The following is a 19290-nucleotide window of genomic DNA, read 5'->3' as shown; positions in this document are numbered from 1 at the left end:
CCAGAGGAATCCGCTCCCCGACGGGCCGCTACGGCGACAAGTGGCAGTTCGCCCACAGCCCGATCTGCGCCCCCTCATCCGCCACCCCAAGAACAAGATGTACCTTGCACACCATCAGCTTCTGCCCCTACGGGGAGCGTGTTCCTCTGGAGTTGGAGCGGGGCTGGGCTGGAATTGCTGCTGGCTGTGGGTTTCTGGGTTCTCCATGCTTGCAGTGGGCCTGGTGGGCCTGGGGGTCGGTGTCCCATTGGTCCTGACGTCTCCAGCCACCCCCCTGGACAGGAGCTGAGACTGGGAACTGTACCGCCCTTGCCCCCTCCCTCTGCAACTGCAAACAACCCCACTCTCCTGCTCACCTAACCCACCCACCCCCCCCCCCCCCCCCCCCCACCCACCACCACCTTTCCCTCCCAACTCCAATCCCGTCCCAACCCCCTGGGAAACTGAAGGGAGCGACTTCCCCGGTGCGACTGGCACTGACCTGTTGGCATCGCCGACGTGAAGACAGTGCAAAGCCCCCGCGCCGGTGCAATGGGCGGGGAGCTGGAGAAGGGAGGGAAGGGGTCACACACATGGCCGGGAAGCAGAGGGGTGTAGGTGGGGGTGGTGACAGATAGGGCCAACAATGAGTGGAGAAAGACAGAAACACCGACGTGCAAAGGAGACCTACAACAGTGCATGATCTCTCTCGCGTTATGGCAGGTGATTGTTGCTGGGAAACTGAAGGGAGCCACAATCTGCTGCTGCCTGCCTGCTGAGTTAAAGAGTTCACACGGTAGACTCACGACACACTAAGGTAAACGCACGGGCCACTACGTTATTACAACGAGTTAAAATGTTTCAATTCTTAACCACAAGAGTAAAATTGACTCGTGGAAAATTTCAAACATGTTTGATTTTTTGCAAGAGTAGACAAGTTACACCAGTACCTGCCGTTAGCGCCACGAGTCTCTAAGTTGCGTCCACGAGTTCCGTACGTTAATCGTACGTTATTACCACGAGTTTTAACTCGGGTTACCTCTTGTGTCAACTCGCAACGTGAGACTCGGCTATAACTCTGAATGTGCAAACACCTTTGTTTGCACCCAGACCCACAAAACATCCTGTTTTGCTACAGCATTGAGGGATGGTTCTTCGGATGTACAAACACCCCAAATATTGATTGACAAACATGACCATGACTATGATTGTGTTAAGTGACAAAACTGTGGGGGTCTGGACACATCCCTCATCCTGGGGATAGACACAAAAAGCTGGAGTAACTCAGCGGGACAGGGGGTTTCAATATAATCACTCCATCCATATAGAGACCACAATCAATGTATATCAATTCCACGTCTCGACAACTGCATCTCAGCAAGGCCATTTGTCGATGATAAAGTCAAAATTCACTTCTGTTTGAACATATCTTGGGAAGGCTATGCTCTCAACCCAGCATCAAGCTCATGATCTCCTGATCACTGCCTTCTTGTATGCATGAGAGACCGACAACTTGCATTGGGCACTTCAAAGCACTGGCAAAGTGTGATCAGTACTGCCTGTGTAAAATCTTCCATATTTATCAGGTCCATCACCGATTTTCCAGCATTCTTGGTTCCAGAACCTTTCTGGATTATCCTTTTTGCTGGACCAGCAGAGGCCACGGCCGAGGAACCAAGTTACTAGCCAGCAAAGTCAGCCGCAGAAATCGGTAATGGGAATGGATCTGCCGGCTCTGGCCGGGCCGGAGTTCCAGAACCTCGGTCTCGGGGAAAATTCAATCTGCCGCGGAGATCCCAATGAGGTTGAGATCGCCCGCCTCATCCATTCTCAGTGCCACATTTTCAGGGGGACCTCCTGAAGGAAATTTTAAGTGCACTTTCGTAATTATGTCCGTATTAAAGCAGGTGCTGGACCACCAGTTTCTGCAAATCGGCAATGAACCTGTGTGCTCTCAGCCATAATTATGACATCGAGCTTTTGATCATACCCAATTGGCTCTCAAGAGTGTTTAATTGTCATGTTCTGACATGGGATCTTCTTACTAGCAGCAGCTTGTAACAGGCACATAAATGCAATACACACAGATAAATATGATAATCAAAAGTTTCAATAAATCAATAACCATAATAGTAGTGCCAAAAAAACCACAAAATCTGTAGTCCAACCAAAGACACGGTCCATAGAAGTTCATAGTTGTTGAGGTTAGCGTTGCGTACTGTTCAAGTGCCTGATGGTTGCTTGGAAGAAACTGTACTTGAACCTGGTGGTCACGGTTTTCAATCTCCTAAATCATCATCCCAAAGATAGGAGCGAACTGAGAGCCTGACCAGGGTGGTGTGGATCCTTGTTTATATTGGCTGCCCTTTTGAGACAATACTTCCTATCTCTTTGATGGTGTGGAAGTCAGTACCTGTGATGGGCTGGCACTGTCTACCACTCCTGTATTACTCCTGTAATCTCCTTCATGCCTGAGCATTTGAGTTGCTGAATCAGACCGTGATGCAACCAGTCTGTGTTCTCTCTACTGTAGAAATACAATAAACTATTTGTTGACATACAAAATCTCCTCAATCTTTAAAGGATGTTGAGGCATTGATGAGCTTTCTTTGTGATTGCTTCAATGTGCTGGGCCCATGTGCACATCTTCAGGGGTAAGCACCCCCAGCAACTTGAACCTGTTTACCCTCTCCATCGCCATCCTGTTCAAAAAGACAGCTCATGGATCCCTGGCTTTCCCCTCTTGAAGTCACAAATCAGCTTCTTGATCTTGCATTGAGAGCAAGATTGTTGATCTGGCATAGAGGCATTTGAAAAGATATTTAGAATCTCTCTGGGAGCACGGTGAAGCCAAATGCAAACAGTGAAAGGATTGTCCAATGATTTAAAAATATACGTCACCCCTCCCATCAAGCCATTGGCGTGGCAATCAGAGAGTTCCAGAAAAGACTCAATTTCCCTGGAGCCTACAGAAGAAGGTAAGTCCACTCAGCGTGACCTCGAGGCTTCCGAGAAGAAGAAATAGTTAAAAGTTTGAAGCTCGGCTTTTCTTCCAGAAAACTGGAAGAACTTGGGAAAAATCCGTTTTTCCCTTCCTGGGAAACTATCATCCCTTGATATTACAGAAAATATGGGAAGCGCAGAAAATCTGGAATATTGCAAGAGAAAATCAAGATTGCCCATTGTGCTACCTGATCAGCTATTTGCAGCATTTTCTGCATTTTGGATTTCAAGCATAGATATAGATTTGATTTTGCAGTTGCAGTTAGTGTTTTTCATATGGATGTCATGAGCTATCTGGTGCTGAGCACCCTGCTATCATGTTTGCTGGTATGTTTTTTCTTGTGAATAAATTTAGCAATACAACATTCTCACAGCTTACAAACATGTACACAGCAAATCTTCACTACAGCAAAGAATTAAAAAAAAGTTAATTAGTTACTGATGGTTTAGTTCACTGCAAAGAATGGTAGGGATTGCGTTTGGAGACTGCCTTTCCATCCCACACACTGGTGACATTTAAGTATTTTTGATTTGGTCAAATGGAAAGAAGTCTGGTAAATGAACAAATTGTGGAAGAAATAACTTGTGAACTGTGTTCTTCCATTGGCAAGAATGTCTCTTTGATAAAGGACTGGTTGCAGCTTGTCAAAACCAGATTTTGATTTCTGGGAGAAAATCGACTGCAGATTTATCACCATCCATGGCAGCTTCCCTCAGATATCCCTCATGTTAAAGATTTACTGTACCTACTGCAGTATGGATTTCTGTATAATTATAGGTCATTAGGAATTTAACCATTACTAACCCATAGAAATGCTAACAATACGTGACTTTAAATTGAGTAATCACTGCAACATTGCACATTTCAAGTATTGAGCGAAAATCCAGCCATTCAAAATTATCTGTTCCCTTCAGTGGTTCCTCCCATATTAACCTCGTGTGGTGTGAATTTTATACTGGAAAGCATTAGCTGTAGTTTTAAATTTCATTTAGTAGATTCAAATTTAGACACCTTAATGAATTTCTGTTCTTGATTAAATCCATTTTTTAAATTCTTTCTAGCAGAAACTGTTCAAATAGACACTTTGAAAGTGTTTGATTAATCCATCATGCAATTTTCTTTCTTTCCAAAGGTGTTGATGTCCAGCTGTTCTCAGTGTCATGTCTGTGAAGCTTTGGTTTATGATGAGGAGATTATGTCTGGTTGGAGTGCAGATGATTCTAACCTTAACACCACATGCCCATTTTGTAAGAATGCTTTCTTGCCAGTACTAAACATTGAGTTTAAGGACTTGCGAGATACTGGAAGGTACAGCACTGTTAATTTTTTACTTTTATTTGGTATTGAAGATTCTTAAAATTTATTTTCAAGCCTTTACTCAGTGCAGGAGGCAAGACTATTACCAGCAGAAGTTTTCAGTGCTTTGCTGCCCTGAATATGTGTGGAAGGAAGTGGTAAAAATTGGCTACACTATTGCTTTTGAAATATAACTGATGACATTTTCTAACTAATGGTGTGCATATTAGTTTTTTTTTTGTTCATGGCACTGAAACATTGCAATGCAAAATTAATATTTAACTGGGTGAAGCATCTTATATTTTGCTTTTTTTTTCTATATGAAATGCTTTTTTTCCCCTATAAAATTACATAATCTGTGTGGATTTTTATAATTTGATACCAGGCTAAAGATCAGTGATTTTTATTTTCCTCAGTTTTTATTTGAAGTCCAGTGTATCCGGCGACAGTTTACACAACCACCATGTCACCACTGTGGCAGAACCTGTTATGCAAAACACTGACTCTGCGTCTGATGCATCAGATCTAATAAATGTGGAAGACTCACCAGTGCCTGCTAGAGCACAGGAGGAATCTACTTCTGTAGATAAAAGGTAGTTACTGTAAAATGCAAACAACATCTTTCCTTTTTTTGTCTTAATGTTTTTTCTATAAAAAGTATTTCTCCAGTCATTTTCTTTTGTGAAGCAAGTGTATTTATTTCTAATATATACGTTTTGAAGTTGGTGCATGAGAGTAGTCCAGAGGAACCATTTAGTTCCCAATACTTTCAGTAATCACCTGGTAAAAGATTAAGAGCGCAAACCTGTTTCCTTTCACTCTCAGCTGTTGCGTGTTTCATGTTTCAAATATGCCTCTCTCAATAGGACTAATTTACCAATGGTCAGTTTTATAGTCTCTGATAATTGTTTATTTTAAGGCACCGAAATGTACAGAGAAACTCATCTGAAAGTTTTAATAATAGTTGTACACAAAAGGTTTGAACCAGCATATGGAAAGTAGATGCATAGCAATTAAAATAAGGTGTACCCTGGTTCCGTCATGTATTTGCCTGAGTGTTTAGGATATGGCTTGCCTTTTCAGAAAAGATGGTGGGAACATCTTCTATCTGTACTATTACTAAAACTCTCATCTTGCTTTTTAAAAAAAAATTGTGTAAAAACGGTACCCTATATCGCTAGGATATTTCCGTCACCTTACCGTTCTCCTCTGCTCCAAGCGCACCACGTTTTGTTCCGATCGTTGGAATATTACAAAAGTTATGAAGGTTTAAAAAATCGTGAGATCAGCAGATTGGTCTTCTCGCCTGTCATTCACCATAAAGGTACAGCCCCTTCTGGGCGAGGAGAATAAAGCTACGGAGGCGGGGCAGAGTCCACAAGCCATGTGGGGTCGGGGGGGAAGCTGCTGCGTGGAGTCGGGGGGAAGCTGCGGCGTGGAGTCGGGGGGAAGTCGGTGAGTGGAGTTGGGGGAAGCCGGTGAGTGGACCCGGGGGGGGGTGCTGTGTGGTGCCGCGGCCGGTGGCCGCTGAGTGGAATCCCTCCCCCCCCCCCCCCCCCCCCCCCCCCCCACACCTGCCCTTTACCACTCCCCCGTTCCTTCCCCCCACACCACCCCACCCCATGGTTGCGTTGGGGGACCAGGCCTCCCATGTGACTGGGACCCAACGGGTCCCACTTGGTCTAGTTTAGCTTTTTAAAAAGGAGAGGTGGAGAATTGAGCGTTATGAGGAAAGTGGAATTGCCAATTGAAATGAAATGGCTTCTTTTTGATGAAATGAATGATCACCTTCTGGTTCAATTAATTTTTTGCAAGGTATTTAATTTTTCTTTACCTTTTTTGGATCAGTGCTTTGACAAAGGAGTCTCAGGAACTACTGGACAGTGGAAATAATGAAGCCACTACACGGACATTCTCTTTGACCCGAAGTTACAGTGTCGGTGGTCCATTGCAAAACTTGGATGTGACTCAGCAGCCAACACATGGTATTTCAACAACCAGTCTCCCAAACAGTCTGCATGAAAGTGTGGTAAGGAAATAATGCTGCTAGGTGTGAAATGAATTGATGTTATTGAATATTTTCCTTGAAAATTAAATTTTCAGTAGAACTGATTTAAACTTGTGCACTCGATGCACTGAATTGTGTTGAAATAAAATTTGAATACAATACAATACAATACAATTTATGTATTTGAAATGGAATTTATAATATTTTAATTTGAAAATTTAGAAAATTCCGAAGTGTCAATTGAAATCTTCTATTGAAATGAAATGTTGGTGCTAAGTAATAAAAAATATTTTCATTGTTGGTACACAGAATGAAGAAATTGATTTGCAAAATATTTCCACTGATGGGGGATACTCAAATCGGGAGATATGATTTTTGAGAATGATATTTGGTATGAATGTATGGAGTGACCAAATATATATATATATATGTACATTTGTGTTCTAGGATCCAGTGGGTCTCCAAAGTAGACCTAATCCAAAGCCTGTGTCAGTACCATATCTAAGTCCATTGGTGCTGCGCAAGGAATTGGAATCACTGCTGGAGAATGAGGGAGATCAGGTGATACACAGTCCCAAATTTATCAACCAGCACCCAATTATTTTCTGGAACCTGGTCTGGTATTTCAGAAGGCTGGATGTGCAAAGCTATCTTCCTGGACTCATTCTGACTTCTGAACATTGTAATAAAGGAATGCAGGTACGTAGAAGATTAATGGCTACAGTATGTGAATAGGTAATTACTTATGAATTGCACCATGACAGGACATAGTTGCTCGGCACACAACATTTTGTGCTCAGACCAACACATACCATCACTTGATATTGAAGCCGACAGTATTTGCAAATTTGCAGTGTAATTAAGGTGATTTTAGTGTATGTAAAGGTAACATTTCTCCCTGGTTCATTGGTAAAATAGAGAATAATGTGTTACAGAAGGTTTCATTGAGTGTATGGTCACACAAAGAGCAGACTCACCCATTTAGTTAATTTAGCCAAACTGAAATAACTTGAAAAGGAGAAAAATATGCTGCTTTTGTGAACTAATTGATCATTTCCTATAATCATGTCATTAGGCTAATGATGTTTCTTCCTTGCATTAAATGAAACATTGAACACATCCCATGGGTTGGCTGCCTTCCCACTCTACAGTACCTGCACCTGTATTATCTGATTGTTGACTTGAGGAAGGTAAAGCAGGGTATCCATGACCCTGTCTTCATTGGCGGGATGGTGTTGGAGAGAGCCTACAGCTTCAGGTTCCTGTGTGTACATATCTCTGAAGATACAATGCCCTCCATAATGTTTGGGACAAAGAGCCATCTTTTATTTATTTGCCTCTGTACTCCACAATTTGAGATTTGTAATAGAAAAAAATCACATGTGGTTAAAGTGCACATTGTTAGATTTTATTAAAGGTCATTTTTATTCATTTTGGTTTCACCATGTAGAAATTACAGCTGTGTTTATACATAGTCCCCCCATTTCAGGGCACCATAATGTTTGGGACACATGGCTTCACAGGTGTTTGTAATTGCTCAGGTGTGTTTAATTGCCTCCTTCGTGCAGGTATAAGAGAGCTCTTCGCACCTAGTCTTTCATCAAGTCTTTCCATCACCTTTGGAAACTATTATTGCAGATTATCAACGTGAGGACCAAAGTTCTGCCAATGAACGTCAAAGAAGCCATTATGAGACTGAGAAACAAGAATAAAACTGTTAGAGACATCAGCCAAACATTAGGCTTACCAAAATCTGTTTGGAACATCACTAAGAAGAAAGAGAGCACTGGTGAGCTTACTAATCGCAAAGGGACTGGCAGGCCAAGGAAGACATCCACAGCTGATGACAGAAGAATTCTTTCTATAATAAAGAAAAATCCCCAAACACCTGTCCAACAGATCAGAAACACTCTTCAGGAGTCAGGTGTGGATTTGTCAATGACAATGAACAAAAATACCGAGGCTACACTGCAAGATGCAAATCACTGGTTAGCTGCAAAAATAGGATGGCCAAGTTACAGTTTGCCAAGAAGTACTTAAATGAGCAACCACAGTTCTAGAAAAAGGTCTTGTGGACAGATGAGATGAAGATTAATTTATATCAGAGTGATGGCAAGAGTAAAGTATGGAGGAGAGAAGGAACTGCACAAGATCCAAAGCATACCACCACATCTGTGAAACACGGTGGTGGGGGTGTTATGGCCTGGGCATGTAAGGCTGCTGAAGGTACTGGCTCACTTATCTTCGTTGATGATACAGCTGCTGATGGTAGTAGCATAATGAATTCTGAAGTGTATAGACACATCCTATCTGCTCAAGTTCAAACAAATGCCTCAAAGCTGATTGACCGTCAGTTCATTCTATAGCAAGACAATGATCCCATACATACTGCTAAAGCAACAAAGGAGTTTTTCAAAGCTAAAAAATGGTCAATTCCTGAGTGGGCAAGTCAATCACCCGATCTGAACCCAATTGAGCATGCCTTTGATATGCTGAAGAGAAAATTGAAGGAGACTAGTCCCCAAAACAAGCATGAGCTAAAGATGGCTGCAATACAGGCCTGGCAGAGCATCACCAGAGAAGACGCCCAGCAACTGGTGATGTCCATGAATCGCAGACTTCAAGCAGTAATTGCATGCAAAGGATATGCAACAAAATACTAAACATGACTACTTTCATTTACATGACATTGCTGTGTCCCAAACATTGTGGTGCCCTGAAATATGGGGGGGGGGGGCTATGTATAAACACAGCTGTAATTTCTACATGGTGAAACCACAATGTATAAAAATGGCCTTTATTAAAATCTGACGATGTGCACTTTAATCACATGTGATTTTGTCTATCACAAATCTCAAATTGTGGAGTACAGAGGCAAATAAATAAATGATGGTCTTTGTCCCAAACATTATGGAGGCCACTGTATGTCCTGGGCCCAATATATTGATGCAATCATAAAGAAAACTCAACATGCTTCTACTTCCTTAAAAGATTGAGGAGATTCAGTATGTTGTTGAATACTCTATCAAACGTTTGCGGGTGTCTGGTAGAGAACCTACTGCCCGATTCAACTTGAACACGCAGGAATGGCATAGCAGTAAACATTGCTTGGTCTATTACCGGTACTGACCTCCCTACCGTTGAAGGGATCCACAGAAGGCATGTAGGCAGCGAACATCATCAGACCCACATCACCCTGGCCACACTCTCATCGCACTATTTCCTTCAGGAAGAAGGTACAGGATCCTGAAAACCATGAATTAGGAGTTCACAAACAGCTTCTTCCCAGCATTCATCAGGCTCCTGAAAACTGCACAACTCTGAACACAACCCCACCTCACCAATTATGATCTAATAGAGACTTTGTATTGGTTGCACTACGGACTGTGGTGTTGCACATAGTATGGTTAGCTGATATTACTGGTTTTAAATTGATTGTATTATTGATTATTGCATATTTTTTTGGTATGACATTGTTAATGGTCCCTTAAAGCTGTACCAAGTAAGAATTTCATTGGTCCATTGCTGATTAAATACTCCTCAGTTTTGAACTCTCAGTTTTTAAATCATTTGTTTAAAAATAGTTTTTAACACTATAAGATTATAAATTCCTATCTCTTCAAATTATGTTCTGCTATGTAACTTCGATTTTATTGATTTATCTCTACAAATAAATGGAATAGAAGCAAAGAGGGAGGGGGGGGGTGTCAAGGATGGAGTTAAATGGAAAGGGAGTAAAGGGATAGTTAATGACCCCAGAATTAACAGGAAAGAAAGCTCACAAAGGGATAGAGTATGGCCAAGTGTAATAGGGATCATGTGAATAGTGAGATGCGTAAGGAATTAAAAGTACTATATTTGAATGCGCAAAGTATAAGAAGTAAAGTAGATGAGCTTGAGGCTCAGATAGAGATTGGTAGATATGACATTGTGGGGATTACCGAGACGTGGCTGCAGGAGGATCGGATCTGGGAACTTAATATTCAGGGTTATGCATCCTATAGAAAGGACAGGAAGGTGGGCAGAGGAGGAGGGGGTAGCTTTTCTGCTGAGGAATGGAATTCAGTCCCTTGCGAGGGAAGACGTAGGGACTGACGAGGTAGAGTCACTGTGGATTGAGTTGAGGAATTGCAAAGGCAAGAAGACACTAATTGGTGTTATCTACAGACCCCAAATAGTAGCCCGGATGTAGGGTGTAAGTTGCAGCAGGAGTTAAAACTGGCATGTAACAAAGGTAATGCCACTGTGGTGATGGGGGATTTCAATATGCAGGTAGACTGGGAAAATCAGGTTGGTTCAGGACCCCAAGTAAGAGAGTTTGTAGAGGGCCTCCGAGATGGATTCTAAGAGCAGCTTGTAATGGAGCCGACCAGAGAAAAGGCAATTCTCAATTTAGTGTTGTCCAATGAACCAAATTTGATAAGAGAACTCGAGGTAAAGGAACTGCTTGGAGGTAGTGATCATAATAGGATTTGTTTTAATCTGCAATTTGAGAAAGAGAAGGTTAAATCTGAAGTGGCAGTGATGCAGTTGAACAAAGGGGATTATGAAGGCATGAGAGAGGAGCTGGCCAAGGTAGACTGGAAAGGGAACGATGGTGGAACAGCAATGGCAGGAATTTCTGGGCATAATCCAGAAGACGCAGGATCATTTCATTCCAAAAAGGAAGAAAGATTCTAAGGGGGAGTAGGCGGCAACCGTGGCTGACAAGAGAAGTTAGGGATAGAATAAAACTAAAAGAAAACATGTATAATGCGGCAAAGAGTAGCCGGAAGCCAGAGGATTGGGAAATTTTCATAGGACAACAGAAGGAAGGAAACAAAACGAGCAATACGGGCTGAAAAGATGAAGTACGAGGGGAAGCTGGCCAGGAATGTAAAGAAGGATAGTAAAAGCTTCTTTAGATATGTTAAGGGAAAAAGAATAGTAAAGTCAAATTTGGTTCCCTTGAAGGCAGACACAGGTGAAATTATTATGGGGAACAAGGAAATGGCAGAAGAGTTGAACAGGTACTTCGGATCTGTCTTCACGAAGGAAGACACAACAAATCTCCCAGAAGTACTGGAGGACAGAGGATCTAAGGGGGTCGAGGAACTGAAAGAAATTTTCATTAGGCAAGAAATAGTATTGGGTAGGCTAATGGGACTGAAGAATGTTAAATCCCCTGGGCCTGATGGTATGCATCCCAGGGTCCTCAGGTGGCTCTAGAAATAATGGACGCATTGGTGATCATTTTCCGATGTTCAATAGATTTAGGATCAGTTCCTGTGGATTGGAGGATAGCTAATGTTATCCCATTTTTCAAGATAGGAGCGAGAGAGAAAACTGGGTATTACAGACCAGTTAGCCTGTACGGGGAGGTACACCAGTCACTGAAAGTTGGCATGCAGGTACAGCAGGCAGTGAAGAAAACTAATTGAATGTTGGCCTTCATAACAAGAGGATTTCAGTATAGGAGTAGAGAGGTTCTTCTGCAGTTGTATAGGGCTTTGGTAAGACCACATCTGGAGTATTACGTACAGTTTTGGTCTCCTAATTTGAGGAAGGACATCCTTATGATTGAGGCGGCGCAGCGTAGGTTCACAAGATTGATCCCTGGGATGGCGGGACTGTCATATGAGGAAAGATTTAAAAGACTAGGCTTGTATTCACTGGAGTTTAGAAGGATGAGGGGGGATTTTATAGAAACATATAAAATTATAAGAGGACTGGACAAGCTAGATGCAGGAAAAATGTTCCCAATGTTGGGCGAGTCCAGAACCAGGGGCCACACTTAGAATAAAGGGGAGGCCATTTAAGACTGAGGTGAGAAAAAACGTTTTCACCCAGAGAGTTGTGAATTTGTGGAATTCCCTGCCACTGAGGGCAGTGGAGGCCAAATCACTGGATGGATTTAAGAGAGAGTTAGATAGAGCTCTAGGGGCTAGTGGAATCGAGGGATATGGGGATAAGGCAGGCACGGGTTATTGATTGGGGACAATCAGCCATGATCGCAATGAATGGCGGTGCTGGCTCGAAGGGCCGAATGGCCTCCTCCTGCACGTATTTTCTGTGTTTCTATGTTTCAAATGTGTATTTTTACATTGGCAAATAGGTTATTTGGTTATTAAAATTTTCATATTTATTCCCTTCCAGATGTCTCTATCAAATCTTTCACAGGACAGCAAGTTGGTGTACATACAGCTTCTTTGGGATAACATTAATCTTCATCAAGAGCCTGGTGAACCCCTGTACATACAATGGAGAAACAGGAGTAAGTGGCAGCCTAATTAACTGACTTGCTCACTACATTCCCTTCCCTCACTTTCTCCTTTCCACCCTAACCCCACGTGAATTTAACTATTTGTTTTGGTGCTCATGAACATATTCAGTAAGGTACTGTGAACAGAACAGCAAAAAATGAGTACATTGAATGAGTCATTGCGGTACAAAAAAATCAATATAAACGGAGATGATTCATTGAATGGAAATAATTCCACTCTAAGAATGCCGTGTCAAGTTTTTTTAAAACAAGAAAAGTCAGAAATCCTAAGAACTAACCCTCAGAATAGTTTCATGTAAATTGGATGTATGTGATATTTACAGCCCAGAATGTAGTTTTATTAAATTAAATGCTGATGCATTTTGTTCAATTGTCTATGCTCTTGAACTTCACTGAGCATTCTGGCACTTTTGGGAAGTTTGTGAGTTTTCATTAATGTCACAGAATGATGCACCTCAATCTTAAAATCCACTTGTGTGATTATTTTTTGTTAATGTGCACTACTTGAGCACAAAACACACAATATCGTGTCATAAAAAAAAAAAATTCTAATGTATCAAATTAATCTTCTGTATCTGCAGATAAAAATTTGGTTGGTGGATTAACCCCTGATAGTCAGGTCGAGAAGAGTCCTCTACATATTATTGTGAGAAGTATCCAGACCAATGATGTGTTTGGGCCCATGTGCCTACTCCTGAAGGAGACCAGCAAACACCCTGAAAACAAATGGCAAAGGTCAGAAATTCATGAGAAAATTGTTTGCAGTATGGAAAGTTTTGAAGCAAATGTTGTCTGTCCTTATCTGCATTTAGTGTTTCTATCAAATCTCCAAGTACGGGTCCAGTGCATCATGTTCTTTGACTTAATCCCTGTGAGTAACTTTTGATGAAAGCTGACGTTGCCTCGGGTTTGGAACACTTCATGTTGATGACATCAGGTTATACACAAAAGTAATGGGAAACTCATTGGAGTTCTTTTCTTTATCCACAGGAGTATGTATAGAGAAATTCTTTTTCTTTCCCTCGTGGCCCTTGGGAGAGAAAATATTGATATTGGTAAGTAGGACTGAATTCCATGACTCACATAAGAGAAGAGCTGGGGGCACAAGTAACTGCAGATGCTAGAATCTTGAGCAAAAAACAAGGTGCTGAAGAAACTCAGCGGGTCAGGCAGCATCGGGGAGGGAATGGACAGGCGGTGTTTCAGATTGGAATCCTACTTCAGACGAATGAAGCGGGAGGAGAAAGCTGGAAAAGAGAGGTAGGGCGGGACAGAACCTGGCAAGTGATAAGTGGATAGAGGTTCTTCTTCTTCTTGCGTATGGCATGCACAGCCTAAAGTTGTAGGACAACTTGTTCTATTTGATCTTATTTGATTGTGCACGCCGCGTTGATTGCATTCGTCGAAGCAGGGCAGACCACGTGAAGGTTGCAATCACCCACCACAAAGATAGAGGTGAGGAAGTATGACTCCAGATGGATGGAGTAAGTGACAAAAGCTAGCGGTGAAAAGGAGACTAAAAGGTGTCAGATAAAAGAAGAGGAGATGGAGTGAAATGTAATGCTGGAGGGAGGGATATGGGTGGAAAAGGACAGGGAGAAGACGGAATATAAAAGGGAAGTTTGGGACAAGGGATAGGAGATGAGTGTATGAAGAAGGGGAAAGAAGCAAGGTGACTGGAGGGAGTGGGAGAAATGGGTGCAGTCCAGGGTGGAGGGAGAAAGGGCACAGGAAAGTGAGGGGGATAGGAGCTACTAATTGAAATTGAAGTGTTCAGTGGTCATACCATTGGGTTGTCAGCTATCCGACCCGAATATGAGGAGGACAGGAAGGATGATATGGGAATGGGAAGTGGAGTTCACATGTTTCACCTGAATGGCTGCTGGGGTCATTGGATGGAAGTGAAAGAGGAGACAGCAGCTTTATCAGCTGTGCCATTCTACCACCCAGATTATGTAGGGCACATAAAATGTTCAAGGAGGATAATGAAAACAAACTCCTTGGTCCACATTCCCACATTTGAGTCAGAAATCCTTTGTGAAATTTATGGGAATGTTATGCTTGAACAATATTCATGTAATACTCAGAACTGACCTGTTAAAAGTATGGGATAATAAATAAAAGTAGTCCAAGATTTTATTTTTAGATAAGTCATTGTAATTGGGTGGATTCATTGTGAAGTTAGTGACAGTAGTGTAGAATATTCTGCAAGTTGACTTTTTAAGTTTCATTCAAGAACAGCACTATAAATTAGTATGAAAAATTAAAACAGATGGGAATGATAGCATGGATATAAAATGTGGAAGAGCTAGTTTATAACTTTTTAAAAAGTGGAATAATATTATTGAACGCAAAATTGGAATAGCAAATGCAAGGGAGTTGTGCCGAGTCTTTATAAAGTATTGGATCTACTTCTTCAGAGGTGGTGTTCAAATTAGGCACCACATAGAGTGTCCTCCATAATGTTTGGGTCAAAGACTGTATCTTCAGTGATATGTACACACAGGAACTTGAAGGACATGAAAGACTTTCAGTAGTGGGAAGAACGGTCTTCAGTTCAATGGAGTGAATGAAGCCATTATTGATTTTGAAGTAGCAAAGGATAGATGTGTTTCTGAATTAATGTATCCATGCCAACCTAGTTTCCTAACCACACTGGTCCACTTACTTGTGCCTGGCCTACATACTTCCATCTTTGTCTCTAAATTCTTAAAAATATCAAATTGTACCTACCATCTAACACTTCCCCCGGCAGCTCGGTCCATGTATACACAACCCTCTGTGTGGAAAATTAAGATTGTGTGTTATATGAGACAGCCAAAATCATCTGATAGGAGTAGAATTAGGTCATTCGGCCCTTCAAGTCGACTCTGCCATTCAATCATGGCTGATCTATCTCTCCCGCATCCCCATTCTCCTGCCTTCTCCCCATAACCTCATAACACCCGTACTAATCAAGAAACTATCTATGCCTTAAATATATCCACTGACTTTGCCTCCACAGCTTTCTGTGGCAAATAATTCCAGATTCACCACTCTAATGAAATTTCTCCTCATCTTCCTAAATACACATTTGGGGAATCCTGCACCAGCACTCCCAAATCCCTTTGCATCTCCGATTTCTGGATTCTCTCCCCATTTAGAAAATAATCTACACCTTTATTCCTATTGCCAAAATGCATGACTCCATACTTTGCTACGCTATATTCCATTGCCACTTCTCTGCCCACTCTCCCAATCAGTCCTAGTCCTTTTGCAGAGTTCCTGCTTTCCCTACACTACCTGCCCTTCCACCTATTTTCATTTCATCCGCAAACGTGGTCACAAAGCCTTCAATCCCCTCGTCCAAATCATTAATATACATCATGAAAAGCAGCACTGAGACCTGCGGAACTCCGCTAGTCACTGGCAGCCAACCAGAAAAAGCCCCCTTTATTGCCACTGTCTTCTCCCATCCAGCCAACCTGATATCCATGCTAGTTTCTGCCCTTTGATACCATGGGCTCTCATCTTCCTAAGCAGCCTCCCTTGTGGCACATTATCAAAGGCCACATATATTGGTGGGGAAGGGCTGGCTTATGGGGATCTATTGGTGAGAAAGGGCTGGCTTTATCATCTGGGTGACTGAGCAACTTGGCATCAGCCTGGAGGTTGAATACCACCTTCCTATGCTGTTCTAGTATAGCGCTCTGATTTATGGAGGTATTAATAACTTCAGAAACAAATTGGAAGATTGTAATGTTTAACTCTGTATCCTAATCCAATTTCAAATTTGTGAAAACAGATGCTTTTGATAGAGAATACAGATCTGCGTACGAGCGCTTGACAGAAGAACAGTTGAAGGTAACACAACCGATTGATTTGCCACCCTGCAACAGGATTGAGTGGTGTCGCAAGTGTTTTGAGCCTCTCTTCATCTAAAAAAAAGTGCAACATCTCTACGGAATTGAACCACTATGATGTCCAAAGTATAATTGTAAACATTTCAAACTACATGTGCCCAGAGGGTTAGAATACACATGGAAATATGATGCACAAGTGCTGTGGCTTTGTGAATAATGAAAGAAGTGTCCAGTAATTTTCTATGCTTCTATGGAAGGGGGATTTAATAGAATGTAATTGCTAAGCACTAAATGTCTTAAGGCCATTTTTTAAACCTATGGTGTAGTAGTGCAGTGTTTTGTACAAATATCACAAAGGATGGTTCTGACCATATTGTATTTTTTTAGCATCTGTGCCTGGATTTTGTGTTGGATGATTTCCTTATCGTGTAAATGATGTGTTGAGATTCTACAATTCAGAATGATAAATATATATATATAAAATATATATGTGATATATATATGTCCCATCAAGCCATAAAGCAACACCCAATTGGACTGCAGAGAAGAAAAGCAATTGGAGAGGATTGCACACTTATAATTAACAATCCATTTGAATTCTCTCGTTATGCTAAGGCCAGCTCATGCTTTATGCTTTGGTGGTGATATAGAAAATCTATCCTAATATCTGACAGTTCTGTTGCTTAGTGCTCCATATATAAAGGATCTATAATTTTATGGTGGTATTTTTGATATTTCTAGTAGAAGCACGGTTGGAGCTATCATTTTCATTTCTGTTCACATAATGAAATCAGAGTAATTTTATGAAAAATATGACATATTGCTGACACCTTGTTTCTTCGTGATTTCAACCGAGATATTGTAAGAGCACTGGGTGAATCATGGCAGTACAAATGTATTGAAGTAAAAAGTTTGATTATATTAAATTCCTCAACCCATTGAGCTGTAAAATAATTGATTTTTATATTTTAATGCAGATTACAGCAATGGTTCAAATCTTGTACAGCTGCACAGTTGTTTTATATGACAGCGGTCAGTACAATTCTCAAAGTGTGGTAGTTTAAATAAAAATACTTATTCATTAAAAGATACTTGTATGAAATGTTTTTTTTGTCAGAAAGACAAGCTCAGAATATTTAGCACAGACACTCCAAAAACAAAGTGCTGGAGGAATTACCAAGACAGGCTGTAGAGTGAAAATAACAGACTATGTTTAGGGTAGGGACCGTTCTTCATTCTGAGCAGAGTTAGTTTGAAAGCACCGTGTTTTTTTTCCACACCCCCTTTGCAAGGTCAAAAGTGTCACAGTTTAACCACTGTGAAGAAACTTTGTTTTATACCTTTTCAATTAATGTCTTGATGTTACATCCATGTTATCCAAACAGTTGGTACTTTTTAGAATTCATGGCAAACCTTCTCCAAGCCTTTTAGCTCAAAGAAAATGCACATTTTAAACCCCAATTCAGTTCTTTAATCTTCTATGCTCCAATCTTAAAACACTTTACTTTGACCAGCCCTCTGACTACCTACTAACTGTTGAAAGTACTTTGTAGTTTTGTCCCTCATTAGCACTTGGTTCATAGCCCTACAGGTCTCAGTTCTTCAAGTAATTTACTTTGAACTGTTGAAATCAGCCTTGGTGCAATTCAAGGACCAAGCTAATCAGGTGGGTCCAGGCGGACTGAGCAAAGGTGTTCAGTGATCACTGAGTCTACGCTTAGTCTAGCCCAGGGGTGTCAAAAAAGTATATTCACGACCATTTATTATATATCTGTACAGCAGCCGCTCTCTCTATGGCAATCTGCATATACGACCTGACAATCATGCATTGATGGACAGTGTGGTGGACCAATCACAGCACGTCTGGGGGAGGGGAGTGGGTGTGACATTGGGGGGTCGCATCCGCTGGTGTCGAGCAATCGCGGTGCGGCGGAAGAAGAGGGGAAGGTGGGCGGTGTATGAAGTTGTAGGAATTACAAGTAGTTTAACTTCATATTAAGTTCTTTATTAACCACGAGGCACAGAGACTGACAACAAAGCCTCCACAGAGAGAGAGTGTGTGCATGTGTGGGCTGGACGCCGAGGGAAGTGGTGTTATTGTAAATGTGATCACTTCAATAAAAATTAGAGGCTATGTTCATTGTCTGAGTTTGATTGATGGAAGCAGGCTGTAAATGTTTGAGGATGTAACTAGGAAAATGGACAAGGGAGAGCCAGTGGATGTAGTGTACCTGGACTTTCAGAAAGCATTTGATAAGGTCCCACATAGGAGATTAGTGGGCAAAATTAGAGCACATGGTATTGGGGGTAGGGTACTGACATGGATAGAGATTGGTTGGCAGTCAGGAAACAAAGAGTAGGGATTAACGGGTCCCTTTCAGAATGGCAGGCACTAGTGGGGTACAGCAAGATTCGGTGCTGGGACCGCAGCTATTTACAATATACATCAAAGATTTAGATGAAAGGATTCAAAGTAACATTATCAAATTTGCAGATGACACAAAGCTGGGTGGCAGTGAGAACTGTGAGGAGGATGCAGGATGACCTGGACAGGTTGGGAGAGTGGGCAGATGCAGATGCAGTTTAATGTGGATAAATGTGAGGTTATCCACTTTGGTAGCAAAAGCAGGAAGGAAGATTATTATCTAAATGGTGTCAAGTTGGGAAAAGGGGAAGTACAACGGGATCTGGGGGTCCTTGTTCATCAGTCAATTAAAGTAAGCATGCAGGGTCGGCCCTAGTGAGACCACACCTGGAGTATTGTGTGCAGATTTGATCTCCAAATTTGAGGAAGGACAGCATAGCTTCACAAGGTTAATTCCTGGGATGGCGGGACTCATATGCTGAGAGAATGGAGTGGATGGGCTTGTATTTAGAAGGGTGAGAGGGGATCTTATTG

General features: G+C 41.7%; 1 protein-coding gene across 1 annotated transcript in view; it reads left to right on the top strand.

Annotated features, from left to right (window-relative positions):
* Positions 1-17478, top strand: part of dennd4c (DENN domain containing 4C) — a 135272-nt gene extending 117794 nt beyond the window's left edge. The window contains exons 25-32 of the mRNA XM_033017846.1: positions 4116-4291; positions 4696-4872; positions 6128-6308; positions 6735-6986; positions 12423-12540; positions 13131-13284; positions 13540-13604; positions 16334-17478. Coding sequence (XP_032873737.1) covers positions 4116-4291; positions 4696-4872; positions 6128-6308; positions 6735-6986; positions 12423-12540; positions 13131-13284; positions 13540-13604; positions 16334-16470 — 1260 coding nt within the window. The 3' untranslated portion in view covers positions 16471-17478. The remainder of the gene's footprint in view (positions 1-4115; positions 4292-4695; positions 4873-6127; positions 6309-6734; positions 6987-12422; positions 12541-13130; positions 13285-13539; positions 13605-16333) is intronic.
* Positions 17479-19290: the final 1812 nt, after the last annotated feature.

The sequence above is a fragment of the Amblyraja radiata genome, chromosome 3, assembly GCF_010909765.2.
Source record: "Amblyraja radiata isolate CabotCenter1 chromosome 3, sAmbRad1.1.pri, whole genome shotgun sequence".
NCBI classification, from domain to species: Eukaryota; Metazoa; Chordata; class Chondrichthyes; order Rajiformes; family Rajidae; genus Amblyraja; species Amblyraja radiata.
This window is presented reverse-complemented; position numbering and strand designations above follow the sequence as displayed.